Source organism: Helianthus annuus, chromosome 2, assembly GCF_002127325.2.
Source record: "Helianthus annuus cultivar XRQ/B chromosome 2, HanXRQr2.0-SUNRISE, whole genome shotgun sequence".
In the NCBI taxonomy this organism is placed as follows: domain Eukaryota; kingdom Viridiplantae; phylum Streptophyta; class Magnoliopsida; order Asterales; family Asteraceae; genus Helianthus; species Helianthus annuus.
In genome coordinates this window covers 79,849,652-79,869,227 of record NC_035434.2, presented here as the reverse complement: position 1 = coordinate 79,869,227, position 19,576 = coordinate 79,849,652, and the positions used below count along the sequence as shown (strand labels likewise).

At 38.0% G+C, this 19,576-nt stretch overlaps 1 protein-coding gene across 2 annotated transcripts; it reads left to right on the top strand.

Moving 5' to 3' along the window:
- The first annotated feature begins 8,947 nt into the window (after positions 1–8,947).
- LOC110916085 (NAP1-related protein 1) lies at positions 8,948–13,578 on the top strand. Of its 2 annotated transcripts, XM_022160845.2 has the most exons (11): positions 8,948–9,195; positions 10,635–10,757; positions 10,846–10,896; positions 10,989–11,060; positions 11,180–11,293; positions 11,749–11,831; positions 12,517–12,577; positions 12,660–12,716; positions 12,812–12,835; positions 12,921–12,955; positions 13,337–13,578. In XM_022160845.2, the coding sequence occupies exons 1-11, from the start codon at positions 9,070–9,072 to the stop codon at positions 13,404–13,406; spliced, it is 816 nt and encodes a 271-aa protein (XP_022016537.1). In that variant the 5' UTR covers positions 8,948–9,069; the 3' UTR covers positions 13,407–13,578. The 2 variants fall into 2 exon arrangements, with proteins under 2 accessions (XP_022016537.1, XP_022016541.1); XM_022160849.2 differs by lacking the exon at positions 12,921–12,955 and having other exon boundaries at positions 8,954–9,195.
- The last annotated feature ends 5,998 nt before the right edge of the window (positions 13,579–19,576 follow it).

Here is a 19,576-nt window from a genome sequence, read left to right as displayed (position 1 = left end):
ATTTATCAAGGGATTTTCAAAGATTGCTCAGCCCCTCACGACTCTCACCTAGAAGGGCATTGCTTACAAATGGAATGAAGCTCAGGAGTCCGCATTCCAGAAGCTGAAGAATAACCTCTGTAGTGCTCCTATTCTCTCATTACTTGAAGGCACCGACGACTTTGTGGTTTACTGCGATGCGTCTATTCATGGGCTCGGTTGCGTGTTAATGCAACGCGAGAAAGTTATTGCTTACGCTTCTCGACAACTCAAGACTCACGAAAGGAACTACACTACGCACGACTTGGAACTGGGAGCAGTGGTTTTTGCTCTTAATATATGGAGACATTACCTGTACGGTACCAAGTGCACCATTTACACCGATCATAGGAGTCTCGGGCATATCTTCAAGCAAAAGGAATTAAACATGCGACAACGTCGATGGGTCGAACTCTTGAATGATTACGAATGCGCAATCAAGTACCACCCGGGCAAGGCCAATGTCGTGGCAGACGCCCTCAGCCGAAAAGACACTACACCCAAGCGCGTGCGAGCGCTACAACTTACCATCCAGTCTAACCTCCCTACTCAAATTCGAAATGCTCAGGTTGAAGCACTGAAACCAGAGAACATCAGGGCTGAGTCCCTGCGAGGATTGAGGCAGCAATTAGAACAAAAAGAAGACGGTGCTTACTATGTGACAGGGCGCATTTGGGTTCCACTCTATGGAGATCTACGTGAACTTGTGATGGACGAAGCTCATAAGTCCCGTTACTTAGTACATCCTGGTTCGGATAAGATGTACCACGACTTAAGGACTACATATTGGTGGCCTGGCATGAAAGCCCGCATAACAACATATGTCAGCAAATGTTTGACTTGAGCGAGAGTCAAGACTGAGTATCAGAAACCAGCGGGCCTACTCCAACAACCAGAAATCCCGAAATGGAAATGGGAGCAAATTTCCATGGATTTCGTCACTGGCCTACCTAGATCCCAACGCGGGAATGACACTATTTGGGTGATAGTAGATCGATTGACCAAGTCTGCACGCTTTTTGGCTATTAAAGAAACAGACAAGTTTTCTACCTTGGCAGACGTTTACTTAAAGGAAGTGGTTTCGAGGCATGGGGTGCCAATCTCCATTATTTCCGATCGAGACGCACGTTTTACTTCTGAGTTGTGGCAAGCTATGCACAAATCCTTTGGCTCACGTTTGGACATGAGCACCGCTTATCACCCATAAACGGGTGGGCAGTCTGAACGCACCATCCGAACCCTGGAAGACATGCTTAGGGCATGTGTGATCGATTTTGGCAAGAATTGGGAGAAGCATCTACCGCTAGTGGAATTCTCGTATAATAACAGCTACCACACCAGCATTCAGGCAGCACCCTTCGAGGCATTGTACGGTCGTAAATGTCGATCACCTCTTTGCTGGGCGGAAGTTGGTGACAGCCAGATCACAGGCCCAGAACTGGTGGTAGACACAACGGAAAGGATTGCCCAGATCAGACAACGCATGGCGGCAGCTCGTGACCGTCAGAAAAGTTACGCTGACAAGCGTAGGAAACCGCTAGAATTCCAGGTCGGGGACCGGGTTCTACTCAAAGTCTCACCCTGGAAGGGTGTGGTTTGTTTTGGTAAACGGGACAAGCTGAATCCGCGATATGTCGGACCATTCGAAATTACCGAGAGGATCGGTAAGGTTGCTTATAGGTTGAACCTGCCAGAAGAGCTGAGTGCGGTGCACAACGTCTTCCACGTGTCTAATCTGAAGAAGTGTCTGTCAGATGAAACACTCATCATTCCTTTCAAGGAACTCACCATTGATGAACGGCTACACTTTACTGAGGAACCGATTAAGATCACGGACCGAGGGATCAAAACCCTCAAATGTAGCCAGATACCTATTGTGCGAGTTCGTTGGAACTCGCGTCATGGCCCATAGTTTACCTGGGAGCGGGAGGACCAGATGAAGCACAAATATCCCCAGTTGTTCCCTAACGAAACTCCCAGCACTGAAGCTACAACCGAATTTCGGGACGAAATTCCAAACTAACGGGGGGATGATGTGACACCCCGTTGAAACGTTCTCACCTATACTAGCTTGACAGTGGCTGCCTTAACTTTCGGGATGAAAGTTCTTAAAACTTGGGGATAATGTGACACTCTAGGTTTTTCCGAGTAACCCTCTTGTATTAACTATGTGTATGTATAAATTATTAAATGAAAGGTGTGAATTATCTTGATGTGCTATGTGTTAATAACGTGTATGAAATATATATATATATATATATGTGTGTGTGTGTGTGTGTGTGTGTGTGTGTGCATAAGAACTAGTGAACCGAGACCATGACTCGAGACCACTCGGTCTCGAGTGAACAGTAAGTAGTTGGGCTGGTTGGGCCGCAAACCCTTTGAGCCACACTCGAAACCCTTGTAGGGTGCACCACCCAAACCAAGTATAAAAACCCATCACCTACCTTTCCCTTACACTCTCACACATCATCCTACACACTCTCTCCCTCACTAAAACCCTAAGTCTCAACATCTTTCTTCTCCATTCTCTCAGATCAATCGGCAACAACAAGGAGCCTCGGTCAAGCTCATCATCATCACTCGGACACTTCATTTTCTCACTTTCTTTCTTGACTCGGTGCCTTTTCACAACCGGTTAGTGTTTTAAGTGCTTTACTAGATGTTTAGGTGTTAAATGGTGTCACTAGAGTGAATGAATAGCATAATGGTTGTTGGTTGCTTTGAGTGTTTAAATGGTTGAGTATTGATAATATGCATTGTGACTCTTAAGTGTGATGAATGCAAGATGAACATGATTTCCTTTTGCAAGAATGTGAATCTTTGTAGGATAATGTGATGGTAAAAGGTGTTAAATAGTAAAATAATGATGGATATTATGGAACATGTGTGTTATGATGGTTTACAAGGATTGTTTTCGGATTTAGAATGATTGCATACATGGTTATCTTGGTACACAAAAAAAATTGTAGGATATATGTTCTAGTTGAATGAAAACCCTAAAGGTTGAACAATATGAATATGATTTGAACATGTTATGAATATTTGAAAAATGCTTCTTTGATTCGTTTTGATGGAGAATTAGACAACAAAACATGTTTGTGCATTTTCATTGGATAGTACATGGGAGCATGACATGGGAATTCTATTGGATAGTACAACTTATGCAGACATGCAGGAAACGGCAGGTGGTGGAGTCGAAACCCTTGGTCTCGACTCGAGACCATTGAGACCGCAGTGATTGCGACTCGAGACCTAGACCATGCAACTCAAAACAGACTTCAGGGACTCTAGACCATCAAGGTCTCGACTCGAGATCACATAGTCTCGGCTCGAGACTGGACTCGAGACCTCTAAGGTTGCGACTTAAGCCTACACTACTCGAGACCTCCTGGTTGCGACTCGAGACCGCCTGTTCTCGAATCGAGACCGCTTAGTCTCGATTGGGCTGTCCGACTTAGCTATTGGGCCACCAAATGTGACAACGTGTTTTGAGGCTTGTATCTGTGCTACTGTGCTATGTGCTGATTGAATGCTTACGGGTTGGAACAGACCCAATAACTTAAATGATAATTGTATGTTATGCATGCTATGTGTTAAGTTCTGTGTAAAATATACGTGACATCTCTGTACCCAAACCTGACCCATACTGGTAACCATGCTAGGACGTGGTGACCAGCGTGCTTGACCAAGTAACCTAATCTGCCGAGCAACCCAAGGTGAGTTCACACACTAAAAGCATGCGTCCCAGGGAGGGACACGGACAAACTGCCAACTTTGGGAAAAACACTTTCGAACTGTTATTTCCGGGGGAAATACGAATACTTTTAAATTACCATCTCCGGGGGAGATACGTTTGGATATTATTTATAAATCACAACTAGCAAAACTAAACGAAACTCTATCACATTAAGTCCCTGCTTACAGTACCGATTAATCGCCGGGGGCGAACAGGTTATTAGTTGATAGCGCTATTAGGTTTGACAACCTCACACCGTGACCGGGGGGATCGGGCGTGAACTAGTAGACCTCGCATCTTGGTCAATGACGATAGACATTGACTCGGGGCATAAAACTTTACGTCAACAGTTTCGGTATCGACAGTTTAGTGAGCCTACAGATGGGTAGCTCCCCATAACGTGATTATAAATGCTTTATCTAAACAACTTACGTTTTTGAAAAACTAAAACTCGACACCTCATGAACTCGCCAACATTATGTTGATATCCTACTGCATGCTTTGCAGGTACCCAGTGACTCAGGAGCTTGCGGCTTGTGGATGTGTAGTGGTCGTCTAACCCGTGTGTTGGGTTCTAAACAAACTTGAACTAAGAACCTTGTTTTAAACTATTTTGTCTATGCTTCCGCTACTCACCTAAAGTTCTGTTTGAATCTAAATCTTTTGAACTTTGATTATGATATTTGCTAACCCTGTGGTTGGTGAATACTACTTATGATATAAATTAAATCGCTCAGTATAATTGGTGGCTGGATCCTGGTCGGTCACGCCCCCAGGCGGTGGCACTCCGCATGTGGATTTTGGGGGTGTGACGGATTCAGCTGGGAGAGTTTGAATATCTGGTGGATTTTCTAGTTCTATACTATGCTTCTACCAAAATGGTAGCACAACAAAGGGTAATTTTAGGTAGACCGTTTCTATACACAGCAAATGCTCAAATTAATTGTAGAGACGGGATTATTACCATGACCGAAAAGAAGCGTAAGTTGTCCTTTGATATTCAAACTAGAGTGATTAGTTATGAGTCCATTAAGGGGAAGGTTGGTGAGTCTAGTGATTGTATGAAAAATGTGTTTCAAAGAATGAGAAAAAAGCACCCACCGGACCGTGAAGAAAAACATATGGGTATAAGTAGGAGTGTATTTGATTACCCACCGAGTCGAAACGAGACGGATGCATTTTGCTCAATGGCACAATGTGGTGATGGAAGTGGCAGTAACCGATTCTTTGAGCCACCATAAATGGGGGTGGCACGGTCTGGCTGAAGACTCGAAACTTAGCGCTGCTCGGGAGGCAACCCGGGGTTTTATATTGATCTTGTTGTTTTTATCTTTCTATGTTTCAGGGCCATGGCGACATTCAAGTGTGGGGAAGATGTACGGATATTTGGGTAAAAGTGGTGATAGGAAGTCGGATTATCTACAACATCTGTTGTGGAAACTTCACCAGGTCAATGTACTCTTTCCTTAGTCTTGTTGTGTTCTTTAGCTTTGAAATATTGGTAGTTAGTTTGTTTGATTTTGTTTAAAAAAAATATATACAAAAAGAAATTTGGGGTTTGAGTTTATAAGCTTTTAGTTGGTGTTTAAGAATTTATGCGATCAAAGTCTCTCAAAACCATACATTGGGGTCAATGTATCCCAAGTGTGGGGATGGGGAGAGATTTTGAGATTTTTGAAAAATTTTTAAATCAAGCAAAACATGAAAATTTTGAACACCTTAGTCTAACCCCAGATGATGCACCGGCAACCCTTAATACCCTTTTGTTCTTGGTGAGAGTTGAAGCCACACTTGTACATAAATAAAATTTATCTTTGATGAGAGTGGCAACGGGCGGGGGTGCATTAGAACTTGTGCTTGAATGCGGTTTGAGTCCTTAGTTGGACGTGAATGTGAAAAGGATAAGGGCATTTAGGTAGCCTCGTCTTTAGTGTGTGTGAGTGTGGGATTTGGGGGGTTGGACCTCATAAATTATATAAATGAGCATGGTTGTGAGAAGGGCGGGGGTTTGGACATTTAGTTGCCCAATTTTGTACCTACAAGCCTATCGTTTGTTACCCCTAGTTAGTTACCTAAAAATTTACCCGATTTGACCCGGTCTTATAGTATTAGTGGTTGTCTAGTAGTTTGTGATTTAGTTTGTTTTATAAAAAAAAGAAGAAAAGAAAAAAAAGAGAAAATGCAATGAAAAATGAAAAAAAATGAAAAAAAATGAAAAAAAAGTGATGTTTAGTTGTCTTGTATATAGTAGTTAAGTTTGATAGTTGTTCATTTGTTTCTTTAGGTAATAAAAGACCGGGTTAAGTATTCGCTACTTCATATATATTACATTTCCTACCCATTCGCCTAGCCTCGTTACAACCTTAAAAGCCCCTTTGATTTGCATTCATGTTTGGCACTTGTAGGAGGAGGACCGATTTATGTACAAGCCTATAGTTGTGCAATCACCCGTTTGCCTATTGTGTGTCTAGCTTATCTTTGCTAGTACTTACTTGTAGCCGAGAGGAGAGATTTAGAGAGGGGTGTATTGTTTTGGGTGTTAAGAACGGGTTAGTAAAAGGATGACATGTTTTTGTTTAGTTTATGTTGATCGCGTATGTGTTGAAAATAGTTTTTGAATGAGTTGTTTGGGACAAGCAACGGGTAAGTGTGGAGATGTGACGGGTGGTCCGTATGACAACCCTTAAGGCCTTTAAATAGACTAAAATACCATACTTTATCCGGTTAATAGCTTGAATTTGGTAATCACAAGATGTTTGATGTTACAGGTGTTAAAGAGCTTAAAATGCGGTTTTTATGGAGCTTGGATAGATGCTAGAAGTTGGCGGTGTTGGGATTGAAGGAAGGGTGAACTAAATGAAGGAAACAAGGAAAAACTAACACTCAGCACCGTAACCTACGGCACTTGGCCGTAGGTTACGGCCCCAACCTTTGCAAAAAGCCTTCGCCGTAAGACAAAAGCCACCCGCCGTAAGGGAAAGCCACCCGCCGTAAAGGAAAGCTGCCCGCCGTAACCTACGGCCCTCTACCGTAGGTTACCCCACCGACTGATCCAATTTTGTGACTTATGCATTAAATTGTCATTTCATGGGTTTTTATGGTGGCTCATCATATGTTTTCAGTTACCACTTGTCTTGGGGATGAATTGGGAGCAACTTTTGGAGATTTGGGCTTGAAGAACACTTGTTTAATCATTAGTTTTTGTGCTTTGATCTTTATGAACAATAGAACTTTTGTTATGATGTTGCTTCAAGCCATGAGTGGCTAAACATTTTGTGACTATCTTTGGTGGAAGGTTTGCAAGACATTTATGTTTATTTCCGTATTTCTAGAATAACAATCTTCTCTTTATTGAATTGCTTGTTATGGTGTGTGATTACTTGTTAGTAAATTATTAATCCTTGTGCTAAATCAATTAGAAACCATACGTTCTTGGTGCCATTGGGAATCGAGATATCATGGGTATAGTTAGGCTTGGGTAAGGGTTGATTGATCATCGGGTAACAACCTCACGTTCTAGGAATCTGAGTACTTAGTTCCTTTCATCACTGCAATTATTTACACATGAACTATATCTATGTAATTCTTTCTAGGGGAATGTTAGTATAAGTGTCAAAGCAAACCGGAAACTAAAGGTGGTCATTATTCTCCAATTTGTTTACAACCAAACTTTTCTCTTGCAATTTATTTAGTTAAAATTAGTCCTAAAACCATTTCACTCAAATCAATTCTTGAACTTTATTTTCTTGCAATTAGTCTAATTTAGTTAACTTAGATAAATCTTCAAATAACACATATTCCACAAACTCCCTGTAATTGGATTAAATTTGATTGTGACCACGACATCACGTCATGTATCATAAAAATACTTCTCGGAGTACTGGATCTTGCCCATAGTCGATTTAGATTCTCATATTTGAACCAATTTCTGTTGAAATAGATGAAATTAGTGAAACAATTTGAGTAGAAACTGAAGATCTCAACTTTGGTATGAAATCATATGAAAATGAACCCTAAATCATATGAAATCGAACCCTCAACGAATGTTGAAGACAAAATCGAACAACCAAAGTTATAATGAGGAAATGAACTGTAAGATAAACTCACCTTGAAGAAAAAGAATTGCAAACCCTAAGCTTCGATTGAGGTTAGTCGCCGATGATCTTCAGAGAGAGACATAGGATGATAATTAGGGTTAGATTAGAATGAAGAGTGTGGTGTACGATTGGTTTAAGAAGGTTAATTATTGATTTGGGTCATACGAGTTTGTAAATGGGTCTTCCGGATTAGTGTTTGGTTTTGAGAGGGAAAACCATATGAGGATTAACCATAGGGTGACACGTGTCCCCCAATGGTTTCTTATATATAATATATATAGATATATAGATATAGATATAAATATAGATGGGCAGAGTTTTGATTTTAAAGTGATGCAATAATAATATGCCCAGAGTTTTCAATATGGACAGAGGTTTAAATGAAATTTAAAGTGATTTTATATATTAAGATTTATAATAATGCAATAATAACACAAGAAAAACATTATGAACACCCTCTATAACTACCACCCCAGCTTTTTCTTTATGTCATCGAGTTTTCTCTTGTTAGAAAGTATAGATCTAATTAGGGGTGTTCAAAAAAATCCGGATCCGAAACCGAATCCGAAATATCCGAAAATCCGTATCTGAAATATCCGAAATTTCGGATATCCGAAAATTGGGATATCCGAAAATCGGATAATCCGAATTTTCGGATTCGGATTCGGATATGAATTTCAAAAATTTCGGATAACCCGATTATCCGATATCCGAAAACTAATTATTTTTTTTATAAATATATATAGTATATGAACATTATATTTTGTTTGAAGTATTGTAAAAGTTAGTAGAAAAGTAATAAATAATTGTATTCGTGTGAATTTATGATTGTTTTTAGTTTTAAATGTTGGAAATTTATAAAATCGAATATAAGTTTAATTTTAATCTATATCCGAAATTTCGGATATCCGAAAATCGGATATCCGAAATTTCGGATACGGATTCGGATATCAATATTCACTATCCGAAATTTTTGGATATCCGATTTTCGAATATCCGAAAACCGGATAATCCGATCTTGAACACCCCTAGATCTAATTAACCCAATACTCAGCAGTCAAACATCCATGTCATTGAGTCGAATAGGTGGGCCTCGATGTAGAGGATTATAAACTCCCCCCAAAACCCTAAAACCCTAAACAACACAACAACCTCCTCCTCCTCCCTTCACTCCTTTGAGATTAACAAGAATTTAGGGTTCTACTCAATCCTAAAATGGTGGCTGAAAAGGGTAAGAAACCGAAGATCGCAGAGAAGACAGCGGAGGAGGCCGAACAAATCGGCAGTGAGCTCCTTCAATCCATCGAAAAAATGCAGGAGGTCCAAGATGAACTCGAAAAGGTACATCCTTTCTCATGTTTAATCGACCTTTAACATGAATTGCAAGAACCCAGTTTCTTAATTCTGAAAAAAATGTGTGCATATCTTTTTTTTTTTTAAAGGTTTTATGTTCATTTGTTAGAAATAGATACACTTAACTTGGTTCCTTTTTATCATGTGCTTTGTATGTTTGATGTGGGTCAGCAAATAATATACATGGTTTACAAAGTCAACTAAAAATTATCTCTATTCATGGTTTTGGTAATGTTTGGTTTAGCTTATTTTACGTCTTAGTAATGTGTAATATGCTGTATTGTTATTGTTATATTCAACAACTTTGAATAGGGATGCAGTAAAATCTGAACCTGCCATGATAACCCGAAACATTCTATTCGGGCATGGGATTAATTATATGTTTTTCATGGGTTTGGGACACCTATGGTATTAGAAACTGAATATGTTAATATATTACATACATTTAAAAAAATATATATATATATAGTAAGTAGCTTACATATATATTAAGTTTTGGAAACTTGAAATTGGTTAAATTATAGAATTGTTAGAAGTGTGTGATATTTCAAGTTGGTTTTTGTGGTGAGTTTAACCGTTTAAGATTGGGGTTCCTCTAATGGGAATTCCAACATGTATTTTTATTCATCGAAGAAATGGAGATCGTAAATGGGTATACCAGATAGGCATGTGGGTAATGAGTAAAGGGTACCCAAACATGTTTAGGACATGGTTGTGTAATTGGTTATGGGATTCGGATTACCCATTGCCAAGGAAACTTAAGTCAAACCGCCTATACACATAAATACATATGTAGGGTAGGGATCCTAAGAGAAAAACATCCTATTTGAAAAACTTGAGAAACATTCTGGACCACACATTTCTCCAAGCCATTTTTTGTGTCAATTCTTCAACTATATTCTCCAAGCCATTTTTTTTTGTCAATTCTTGAAGTATACACATGTATAGTATGAAACATATATGTAGGATACTTATTTTTCAACTTAAAACACATATTTTAGACATGTGTACACCAGAGAAAACATATTTAGAACCATAATCTTTCTTTATATACATATATCTACAATCATTTATACACATTTGTACTTACATAGTTACATGTACATTATCAAACATAGATTTACAATACATATGTTTCAAGTTTAAACACGTATATACATATATATGTATATATCCAAAAAAAAACCCTGACCGGAAAAAGCTCCGATTTTTCCAAAAAAATTATTGCATTTTTTTTTTTTTTTTTTTGCATTTTTGCTTAGGGAAAATGTGTGGTCTAGAATGCTTCTCAAGTTTCTCAATTTTCCTAATGCTTCTCACACGATCCTAATCCTATATATATGTGTGTGTGTATAATGTTTGTGATCATAAATGTCAAATTAATAACTAAGTTGAAATGGAAATCATTGTGGTTTATATGGATTCAGATTAATGAGGAGGCAAGCGATAAAGTCTTGGAAGTGGAACAGAAATACAACGAGATACGCAAGCCAGTGTATGATAAACGAAACGCAATCATCAAATCAATCCCTGATTTTTGGCCAACTGCTGTAAGCGATTTATTTCAATTTGTCACTTTTGACTTCCGAGTAGTCAAAGTTATGCTAACTCAGGTTTAATCTCTACTTATTATTCCAGTTCTTAAGCCACCCTGTTCTATCTGATCTTTTGACCGAAGAAGACCAAAAGGTTATATCTCAAATCCTGTAAATCAGATGTATATTAAATTTTGTCCTTTTTTTAAGGTTTTTATTTTTATGGTTGTTATTTGTTGCTTTTAGATCTTCAAGCATTTAACTTCTTTGGAAGTCGAAGATTTCAAAGATGTGAAATTGGGTTACTCTATCTCATTTGTAAGTAGTTAGTCAAGATTCACTTTTTATATTTTTACAATTGTTATTTGCTTACTATATCTTTTTCAAATTAAATTTTAAGTAATGATGATTATGCAATTTTATACTTGTTTCCTCAGAACTTCGGTCCCAACCCGTATTTTGAAGACACCAAACTTACCAAGACTTTCACGTTTCTTGATGAGGGTACTACAAAAGTTACCGCTACCAAAATAAAGTGGAAAGAGGGCATGGTACTTTTTTTTTTTTTTGAGCGTTTTACTTGTGTTATTTCCGTTAAGTTAAAGGGAAATTTCATATAATGATATATACCAGTGAACACTTGCATGATATCATGTTCACCACCTAAACAAATTTTTTTTTTATTAAATATACATGTTCAGGACTCTTAAAACTTGACAGTTACTCATTTCACTAAATACAATTTACAATATGACCGTTTTATCATATTTTTTACACTCACAACTCTCGTATCTAAATGTATGTTTTAAGGTAAGGGTGTGAATGTTTAAGATTTGAAAACTAACTAATATATTTGATTTTATGATTTTTTATTGGGTAAATATGATATTATACTAAGTTTGGGTGGGATATATGAAATTATCCCTTCAATTAATAATATTAATGGCAATTAGTTATGTAGCTTGAGTGTGATCTTATTTTATGATTTTATCTCTTACTTTCAAAGGGTGTTCCAAATGGTGTTTGCCATGAGAAGAAAGGAAACAAGCGGTGCCATGACAACTGCAATGACGACCATGAGAATGAAAGGTTACATTTTTTTTTTGTTAATTTAGAGGATAAACTAAAGTTATTTCATAGGAATGTTCTTTTTTATATGTTAATTTATTAATTAGAGTAAAGTACACGGAAGTCCATGTGGTTTTTCAAAATTTTGGATCTGGTCCCTAGCTTCTCAAAAGTACGTCGATGGTCCCAGTGTTTTGCACTTTGTGACACACTTAATTCCTAGCTTTTGCCAAAATTACATGGATGGTCATTGTGGTTTGCACTTTGGAACACATTTAGTCCCTAACATGGATGGTCCAAAAGTACATGGATTGTGGTTTGCACTTTTTTCCAAAATTACCTGAAACCTTTAGATTTGTTGGTTGCGGACTAAATGCATTACAAAGTGCAAACCACAGGGACCATCCATGTACTTTAGAAAGTTAGGGACCAAATCCAACATTTTGGAAAACCACAGGGACTATCCGTGTAATTTACTCTTATTGATTATGAAGATCTTTCCAAACACTAATGATCTGATTATTTCGACTTTGAACAGCAAAATCGCATCCAAACACTATCTCATTCATTTTAGTACATCTGATTTTGATGATTCAAAAACACTATCACTTTCACTTTCAGAATGCGCATAGGAACATCACTGTATTATTGCCACATCTATTTTTATTTTGCTAAACTTATTTTTTATATTGATATGTTGACGCAGCTTCTTCAGCTGGTTCAGCGGAAATCAAGAGAACGAAGATGTGGTGGAGCTTCATGATGAGGTACGCTCTTCGTGTTACTTAAGCGGGTTTGACTTTTTGTTGACTTCAACTTTATGTTGATTTGTACACTTTTTTTGTTTAGGTTGCTGAAATAATCAGGGAGGATTTATGGACTAACCCTCTTACGTATTTCAATAATGTAATTTCTTAATCTTCTTTTTATAAATCATTTGATGTAAATTAAGCTTCTTTTATTATTTACTAATCGTTTTTTTGACAATTTTTATGCATAAGGATGCTGATGAAGAAGAATTCGAGGTAAATGCTTCTTTCTGGATATAAATTATTTTCTAAAATTTTTCTATGATTATCAGTTTCGGGCTAAACTCCAAAACACGTTCAGCTAAATGGGTCATGTTCATGTCAACTCAAAAATAGGTTTGCTGGTTGATCCGTTTAGCACTTTTTCTCATTTTTCTTAAATGTGTTTTATATTATAACTTAAACTATTTGTTATTTTGTTTCACAATTTAAAAGTTTAAAAATAAATTGTCTTAGTTTAAACATAATTGCTTCAAAAAAATTAATATGTGGACTTAGAATTTTATAGTATTACCATGTAAAATTTGTGTCGATGAATACACACGTGCCGCGTTTGGGTTCATGCGACACTTTTTGAGTTACCGTAAAATATTTAGGTTTTGTAGGGTCAAAATGTGTTGGGCAGACCGACAAACATTTTTCTGTCAGTTGGTTAAGAAAACCTAAATAACAATATCATATATTTTTTTAGAATTTATTTATGCATTTGTTGAACAGGAAAATGGGACAGATGATTCGGAAGACGATGAGGAGGATCAAGAAGACGATGAAGGGAATTGAAGTGTAAAGCGTTCTATAACAGTGAAAAAGTTTTCATATTTAGGTGGTTAGTTAAATATTTCTATGTTGATGGTTTGATCCATCTTTAGCATTTTGTGTTTTTTTTGACAGTAGCAGTTTTTTTAATCATGCATGTGAACAAAGCGAAATAGAAAAGAGAACTTTTATTGATCTGAAAATGGTAGTTTTGATACCAACGAAGGGAAGTCTTAAGAGCCTCAGTTCAAGACGAATCGGTATTGGACGGAAATTGAAATCGAAAAACACTAAGAACTTGTCTAAGCACCCAAATTTTATTAATGTCAAGAAACTATCACAAAACTTGACTCACAATATCTAATACACAAAGCATGATTTATTATTTTTACACACATATTAGATTATAACTAAGATTGCTGATACTCTTTATTTTTTGACATAATTAAAACTAATAATTTAAATCTTAGCATATTTAAACTATGCTCCTTAATTAGTTTCCTTTCCTTGCACACAAAGAAACCTTTAATTCAAAATTTCCAACAATCAACCCTGGAATTTCGAACTCGTATCTGACAAGTCTTCTACTCCAAGCTTTTCAGTCATCTCCTTGAACTTGATCTTCCCAAGAGCCTATATCAAAATATCCGCCTTTTGATCAATGCCACTAACATGCTCAACCACGATATCTTCGCGATCTACACATTCCCGAATATAGTGAAACCGAGACTTAATGTGTTTGCTTCTTCCATGGAAAACCGGGTTCTTCACGAGAGCTATCGCCGATGTATTATCAATACGTAACACTACCGCTTGAATTTTCTTGTCGAGTAATTCACCAATTAATTCTTTTAGCCAAACTATCTGACACGCGACTGCACTAGCCGCCATATACTCCACCTCACATGATGATAAAACAACCGTACTTTGCTTTTGTGAACACCAAGTAATTGGGGAAGACCCTAAATAAAACACGTGTCCCGTAGTACTTCTATCATCCGGTTCTATGTTGTGACTACTATCGCTGTAACCAACCAACATATTTTCTCCTCGAGTATAGGTAATGCCATAACTAAGAGTAACTTGTAAATAGCGAAAAATTTGCTTTATGAGAGCTGCATAAGATTGCTTCGGGCATTGCATGTACCGACTGGCTACTCCGACCGCAAACGCCAAATCTGGTCGAGTCTATAAAAGGTACCGGAGACACCCGACAATCTTTCGATATCTCGTTGCATCAAAATCTTCTTCGTTTTCAAATTTAGAAACTTTCACGTTCGGGTAGTAGGATTGCAGTTAATCATACCGGCTCCAGTCAGTATTTTCTTTGCATACACCTCTTGATTAATTTTTATCCCGTCCTTGCTCTGCGACACTTCAATTCCAAGATAAAAAGTAATCTTTCCCAAATCCGACATTTCAAAGTTCTTAGTCATCTCGCGCTTAAACTCCATAATAAGTTTCAAATTTGAACCCATCACAATTAGATCGTCCACGTACACGCCGATTAATAACACATCCGTTCCAACGGTTCTTTGGTATGCGACTTGTTCTTGCGAGCACCTGTGAAATTTCATATTTAACATCATATTTTTTAACGTCGTATTCTACGTACGTGGAGCTTGCCTTAATCCGTATAACACCTTCGATAATTTATAAACTTTATGTTCTTCGCCGTTTTTAACGAACCTTTCCGGTTGAACGACATAAACTTCTTCTTCTTTTAATTCGCCATGCAGGAACGCGGATTTAACATCTAGATGATGTAATTCCCAACCTTCATTCGCTGCGAGAGATAAAAGTAACCAAACTGTTTCGAGTCGAGCAACTGGCGTGAACACTTCGTCAAAATCAACTCCGGGTTGCTGAACATAACCCTTGCCACGAGTCTAGCCTTGTGTTTATTTAGTGAGCCATCCACGTTTCATTTAACCTTGAAAACCCACTTCAATCCAATTGCTTCTGCACCACGTGGTAACTCGGTTAACGACCAAGTATTATTATTTATTGATTCGATTTTTGCGCGCATTGCTTTCATCCACTCCGGTTTATTTTTGGCATCATTAAAATAAGCCGGTTCGTCATCCGCAAGCAATAAATAATCTTCATTAATAGTGCACAAATTTATTACATAATCATTAAAACGTACCGGGCTTTAGCACGATTAGATCTATGAACAATTAGCCCGGGCGTCACAAAACTTCCAGATTCAGTGCTGCTACTATTCACGTCATCAGCTCTGCTACTGTTTGGAGCCTTGTGGGCTAGTTCACGCATTAAAGAGCTTTGGCGAGTTGGGCTGAAACTAACAGCAGTTGATGCAATTGGGCCTGGTGAGCCCAAAACTGCCCCATGCGATATGCTGCTGCTTACTGTCGTATCCCTTTTCTTCAATAAAGGGTTAGTTGGGCCTGGTGAGCCCAAATCACCTAATATATTTCTCTGATCAAATTTTGCTCATGACCCACCATCATACATATTTTTTGTTGGCTTATTAATTGACAATGGGCCATGACTTTGACTATTTGATGGTGTATTATTTACATGTGAACAATTAGGATTTATAAGAACCTTATCAAAACCATTTGTACCACCTAATGAACTTGAAGAAGTGCCATCGTGGTTGTTTTTCTCATCACCATTGTCACCATTTGAGCCACTTGAATTTGATGTACTTGAACCGCTACTAGATTCGCTTGTCTCCGTATTTACCGAGCCAACTCCCGTCATATGGTTACTCACGCAATTATCCAAATACCACAAGGCTTTGTCTTCCGAACCATTCTCGTAATTCTTTGGAATGACATTTTCTTCATTCAAGTAAACAACTTCTTGAACGTCTTGCACCATAAATAGAGGCAGGTCAATTTCTTCTGCATCGATCAAGTTTGCTTGTTTGTCTTTCTTTCACTCTGGACATCTCGAAACAAAGTGACCAAACTTGTCGCATTGAAAGCATTGAACCTTCGAATAATCCTTATTTCCTTGTTTATCTCCTTCGTTGGACCCATCTTGTGACCCACAGTTTTGACCGGATTGGTTTTGACCGCGTCCACCACTACGTCCACGGTTCGAGCCTTTCCCGCGCCCCTCACTCAAATCGTGTGAATTATGTCTAGAACTTGAAGAGGAATTATAATTATTAAACATGAGTTTCGTTTGTGTACCTTGATTATCCGAGTCTTTATCTTTATGCGCTCCTCATACGCCTTCATTCGACCAACAACATCGTCAAATGCAACTGTTTTTAGATCCACAAGTTGCTCAACTGAGGCTACCATATGGATGAACCGCCTTGGTAAACCACTAAGAAACTTTTTCACGATCTTTTACTCCTCGATTACGGAACCGAGAGACGCCGCTTTTGAAGACATTCCTGTTAACTTGCTCGAAAACTCATCAACTGTACTAGAATCCTTCATCTTTAACGCCTCAGCTTCTGACATGAGTGCATGTAGTCTTGCTTCACGTACCTGATCGGCTCCCAGATGACGCGCTTTCAGTGCATCCCGCATTTCTTTTGCCATCTTCAGATTACCAACTTGGGGATGATGTGACACCCCGTGAAAACGCGACTGCACTAACTACTTCAGTGACTGCATGCTAAATTTCGAGACGAAATTTCTTTCAACTTGGGGATGATGTGACAACCCAAACTATCGAGGTTAGCGTTAACAAAAGTAAAAGCATATAACTGGAAATAAAAACCAAATCATGGGAGAAAAAGGCGAACACATTCTTCATTTTACAATCACATCACTGAAGTGAACTGGATGTGTATGTTATACAAATAGTCACACACAAAAACAACTTACCCAACAATACATTGTATCCCATACAACAATGATAGGCGCATTAGACTACTGACCCTAACTGCTTCAAACTATTTCAGTAATCATATCATTGTATACGGACGAATTACTTCTGAATAGGTTTATTTCTTATCTCAAATGAGTTAGCGATGGTGGAACTCGCCCAACTTTTATTCTTAGTGCATACAATCTCCTGGCTTTTGTTAACCATAGATTTAGAATTGGTATTGTGATCATGACTATCACAATTATTATTACTTTTATTTAGAAAAATTAAAGTGTAGTGGACCCATTACCCAACCCATCCTCTATAACTCTTGCAAAAGGGTGTAAACCGAACATGATAAATTGCAATGGTGTCCCTTGTCCAGCAGATATATGTTATAAATCAATAGCTCACATCGTATCAAATTCTTTTATGCCACCTTCACAATTACAAACATCCCCTCTATGATATTAATTCAACATAAAAGCACATATCACAACACTCCAGTAATTCATAAGAAGGTACAGCACGTGAAATAAAAGATTTAAATCTGAATTTACCATTTAGTAATTTTCTGGATCCAGAATCATCATCATCTTCAACCGAATGCCATAAAAAATGAAATCAGATTTAGAACCATCAACTTCAACATTGATGCCGAGAAAACCTAATATCAACACAAAAAAGATAAATTAAAAACAAATAAATGAAAATAAAAATAAAAACCAAATCAGAGGAGCAAAGAAAAGTAAAAACTCACTAACTAGGCATTTAGAAAATATCAGGTGTGTCGAAAACAATCAAGTGAGCAACTCGTTTTCTTCAATAATAAAGCGATGAAATCCTAAAAAAACCAAGTGACTTCATACACCATGGCTCATTTGCTCGACCATCATAAATCCAAGCTTGTTACCATTACAACAATATTCGCTCATTACATTGTAGTGTACATGATCTTCTAAGCAAATAGGCAACAGTGAACAGATTCATGAGGCTCAGAAAATGCAAAAGGACCAAGCCACAATGGCTGCAATAAGGGTTGCAGGTGCCAAGCTGCCATCCTCCATAGCTGCCACGCCATGGAGGCATATTGCCTTTATTTTGATAACTCATCACAGCCTCCGTGTAACAACTGTCCATTTAAACCAAATATGACCAACCACAAAATACAAAACACTGTTCATTCGCTTCAACTATCAATAAATTAAATAAGACACCATAAGTATACCCCTTATAAAATTTGTCGGGCGTGAGCTCATTTACCAAAAAAAAAACGAATAGGGATTATCATCACAAACCCCAAAAGGCCCTTTGTCAACACCCTCGTCAAACCGTATTTCAGATATAGGGTTTAGCATCGCAAACCTGAAATCATAAGAGCATTTTCCACAATTGTAACACCCCGTGTTTTCGAATGTCAAAGTCAAAGTCAAAGTCCAAGTCAACTTTGACTGTAGATAGTCTATTTTTAGTTTTACTTGTATTATGTGGAGTAAGTGTTGTAATCAGAAAGAATCGAAGTAATCGAACATTTTAACGCAAACCGATTTACGACTGTGAATAGCAGGAAGTAACAATGAGATAAAGTTAACTAATCAGTAATCAAACCGATCTAACTATCGTCGAACTCGAATCCCGAATTACGCGAACTTTGGTTGTTGTTATACGTGTATGTGTGCCTTATGTGTTATCTGTGCGTGTTTACCTTATGTTCTATGCTTGGTGTGGTGGCCAGTCGAAACTCGAATCGAAACTCGAAACTCAAATCGAATACAATCGAAATCGAACTACGACGAATGGTAACGTTAGGATAAGGTGAATTATAGGTGATTGTATGTTAGATATAGTAGTTGGGACTGAAAGTAATTTGAATAGGAAACTCTATCGTACTCGTAACGCGTTTGATCGAAACCGAAATATCGAAAATCGTCGCCCGAACCCTCGAACCAGGCTGTTGATCGATCAGGCTATCCGCCGATCGAACAGCCCAGCCGATCGAACAGGCTGTTCGATCGAGTAGGCTGTCCGATCGGGGAAGCCTGGCCAATCGACCAGCCCTTTCCTCTTTTGGAGCCTATAAATAGGGCTGTCATTGTCACTCTTTACCACTTTTGGAAAGTTCTGACCGACCAGCTCGTGCTCCTCCTCTTTCCTCAGATTTCTTCCGATTTCGGTAAGTTTCCAACCTAAATCTTGTACTTTCTTAATCAAAACATGCTCCTACACCTTTCTATCTTTCAATTTTTGATTTCTAACCGTGAAATCACCAAGATCTAGGCATTCTTGGGTGATGTCATCATGGTGTTCTTCAAGAACACCATGTCATGACTTCAATCCACCATGAATAGCTTGGATCTAACCGATTTCCACATAAACAAGCTAAGATCTACCGAAGATCTAAAC

Excerpts from the sequence above, each read along its gene's own strand:
- LOC110916085 (XM_022160845.2), top strand. The coding sequence starts at position 9,070 with ATGGTGGCTGAAAAGGGTAAGAAACCGAAGATCGCAGAGAAGACAGCG. Across the intron at positions 11,061-11,179 it reads TGGGTTACTCTATCTCATTT|AACTTCGGTCCCAACCCGTA; the intron begins GTAAGTAGTTAG and ends TTGTTTCCTCAG. Across the intron at positions 11,832-12,516 it reads GACGACCATGAGAATGAAAG|CTTCTTCAGCTGGTTCAGCG; the intron begins GTTACATTTTTT and ends ATGTTGACGCAG.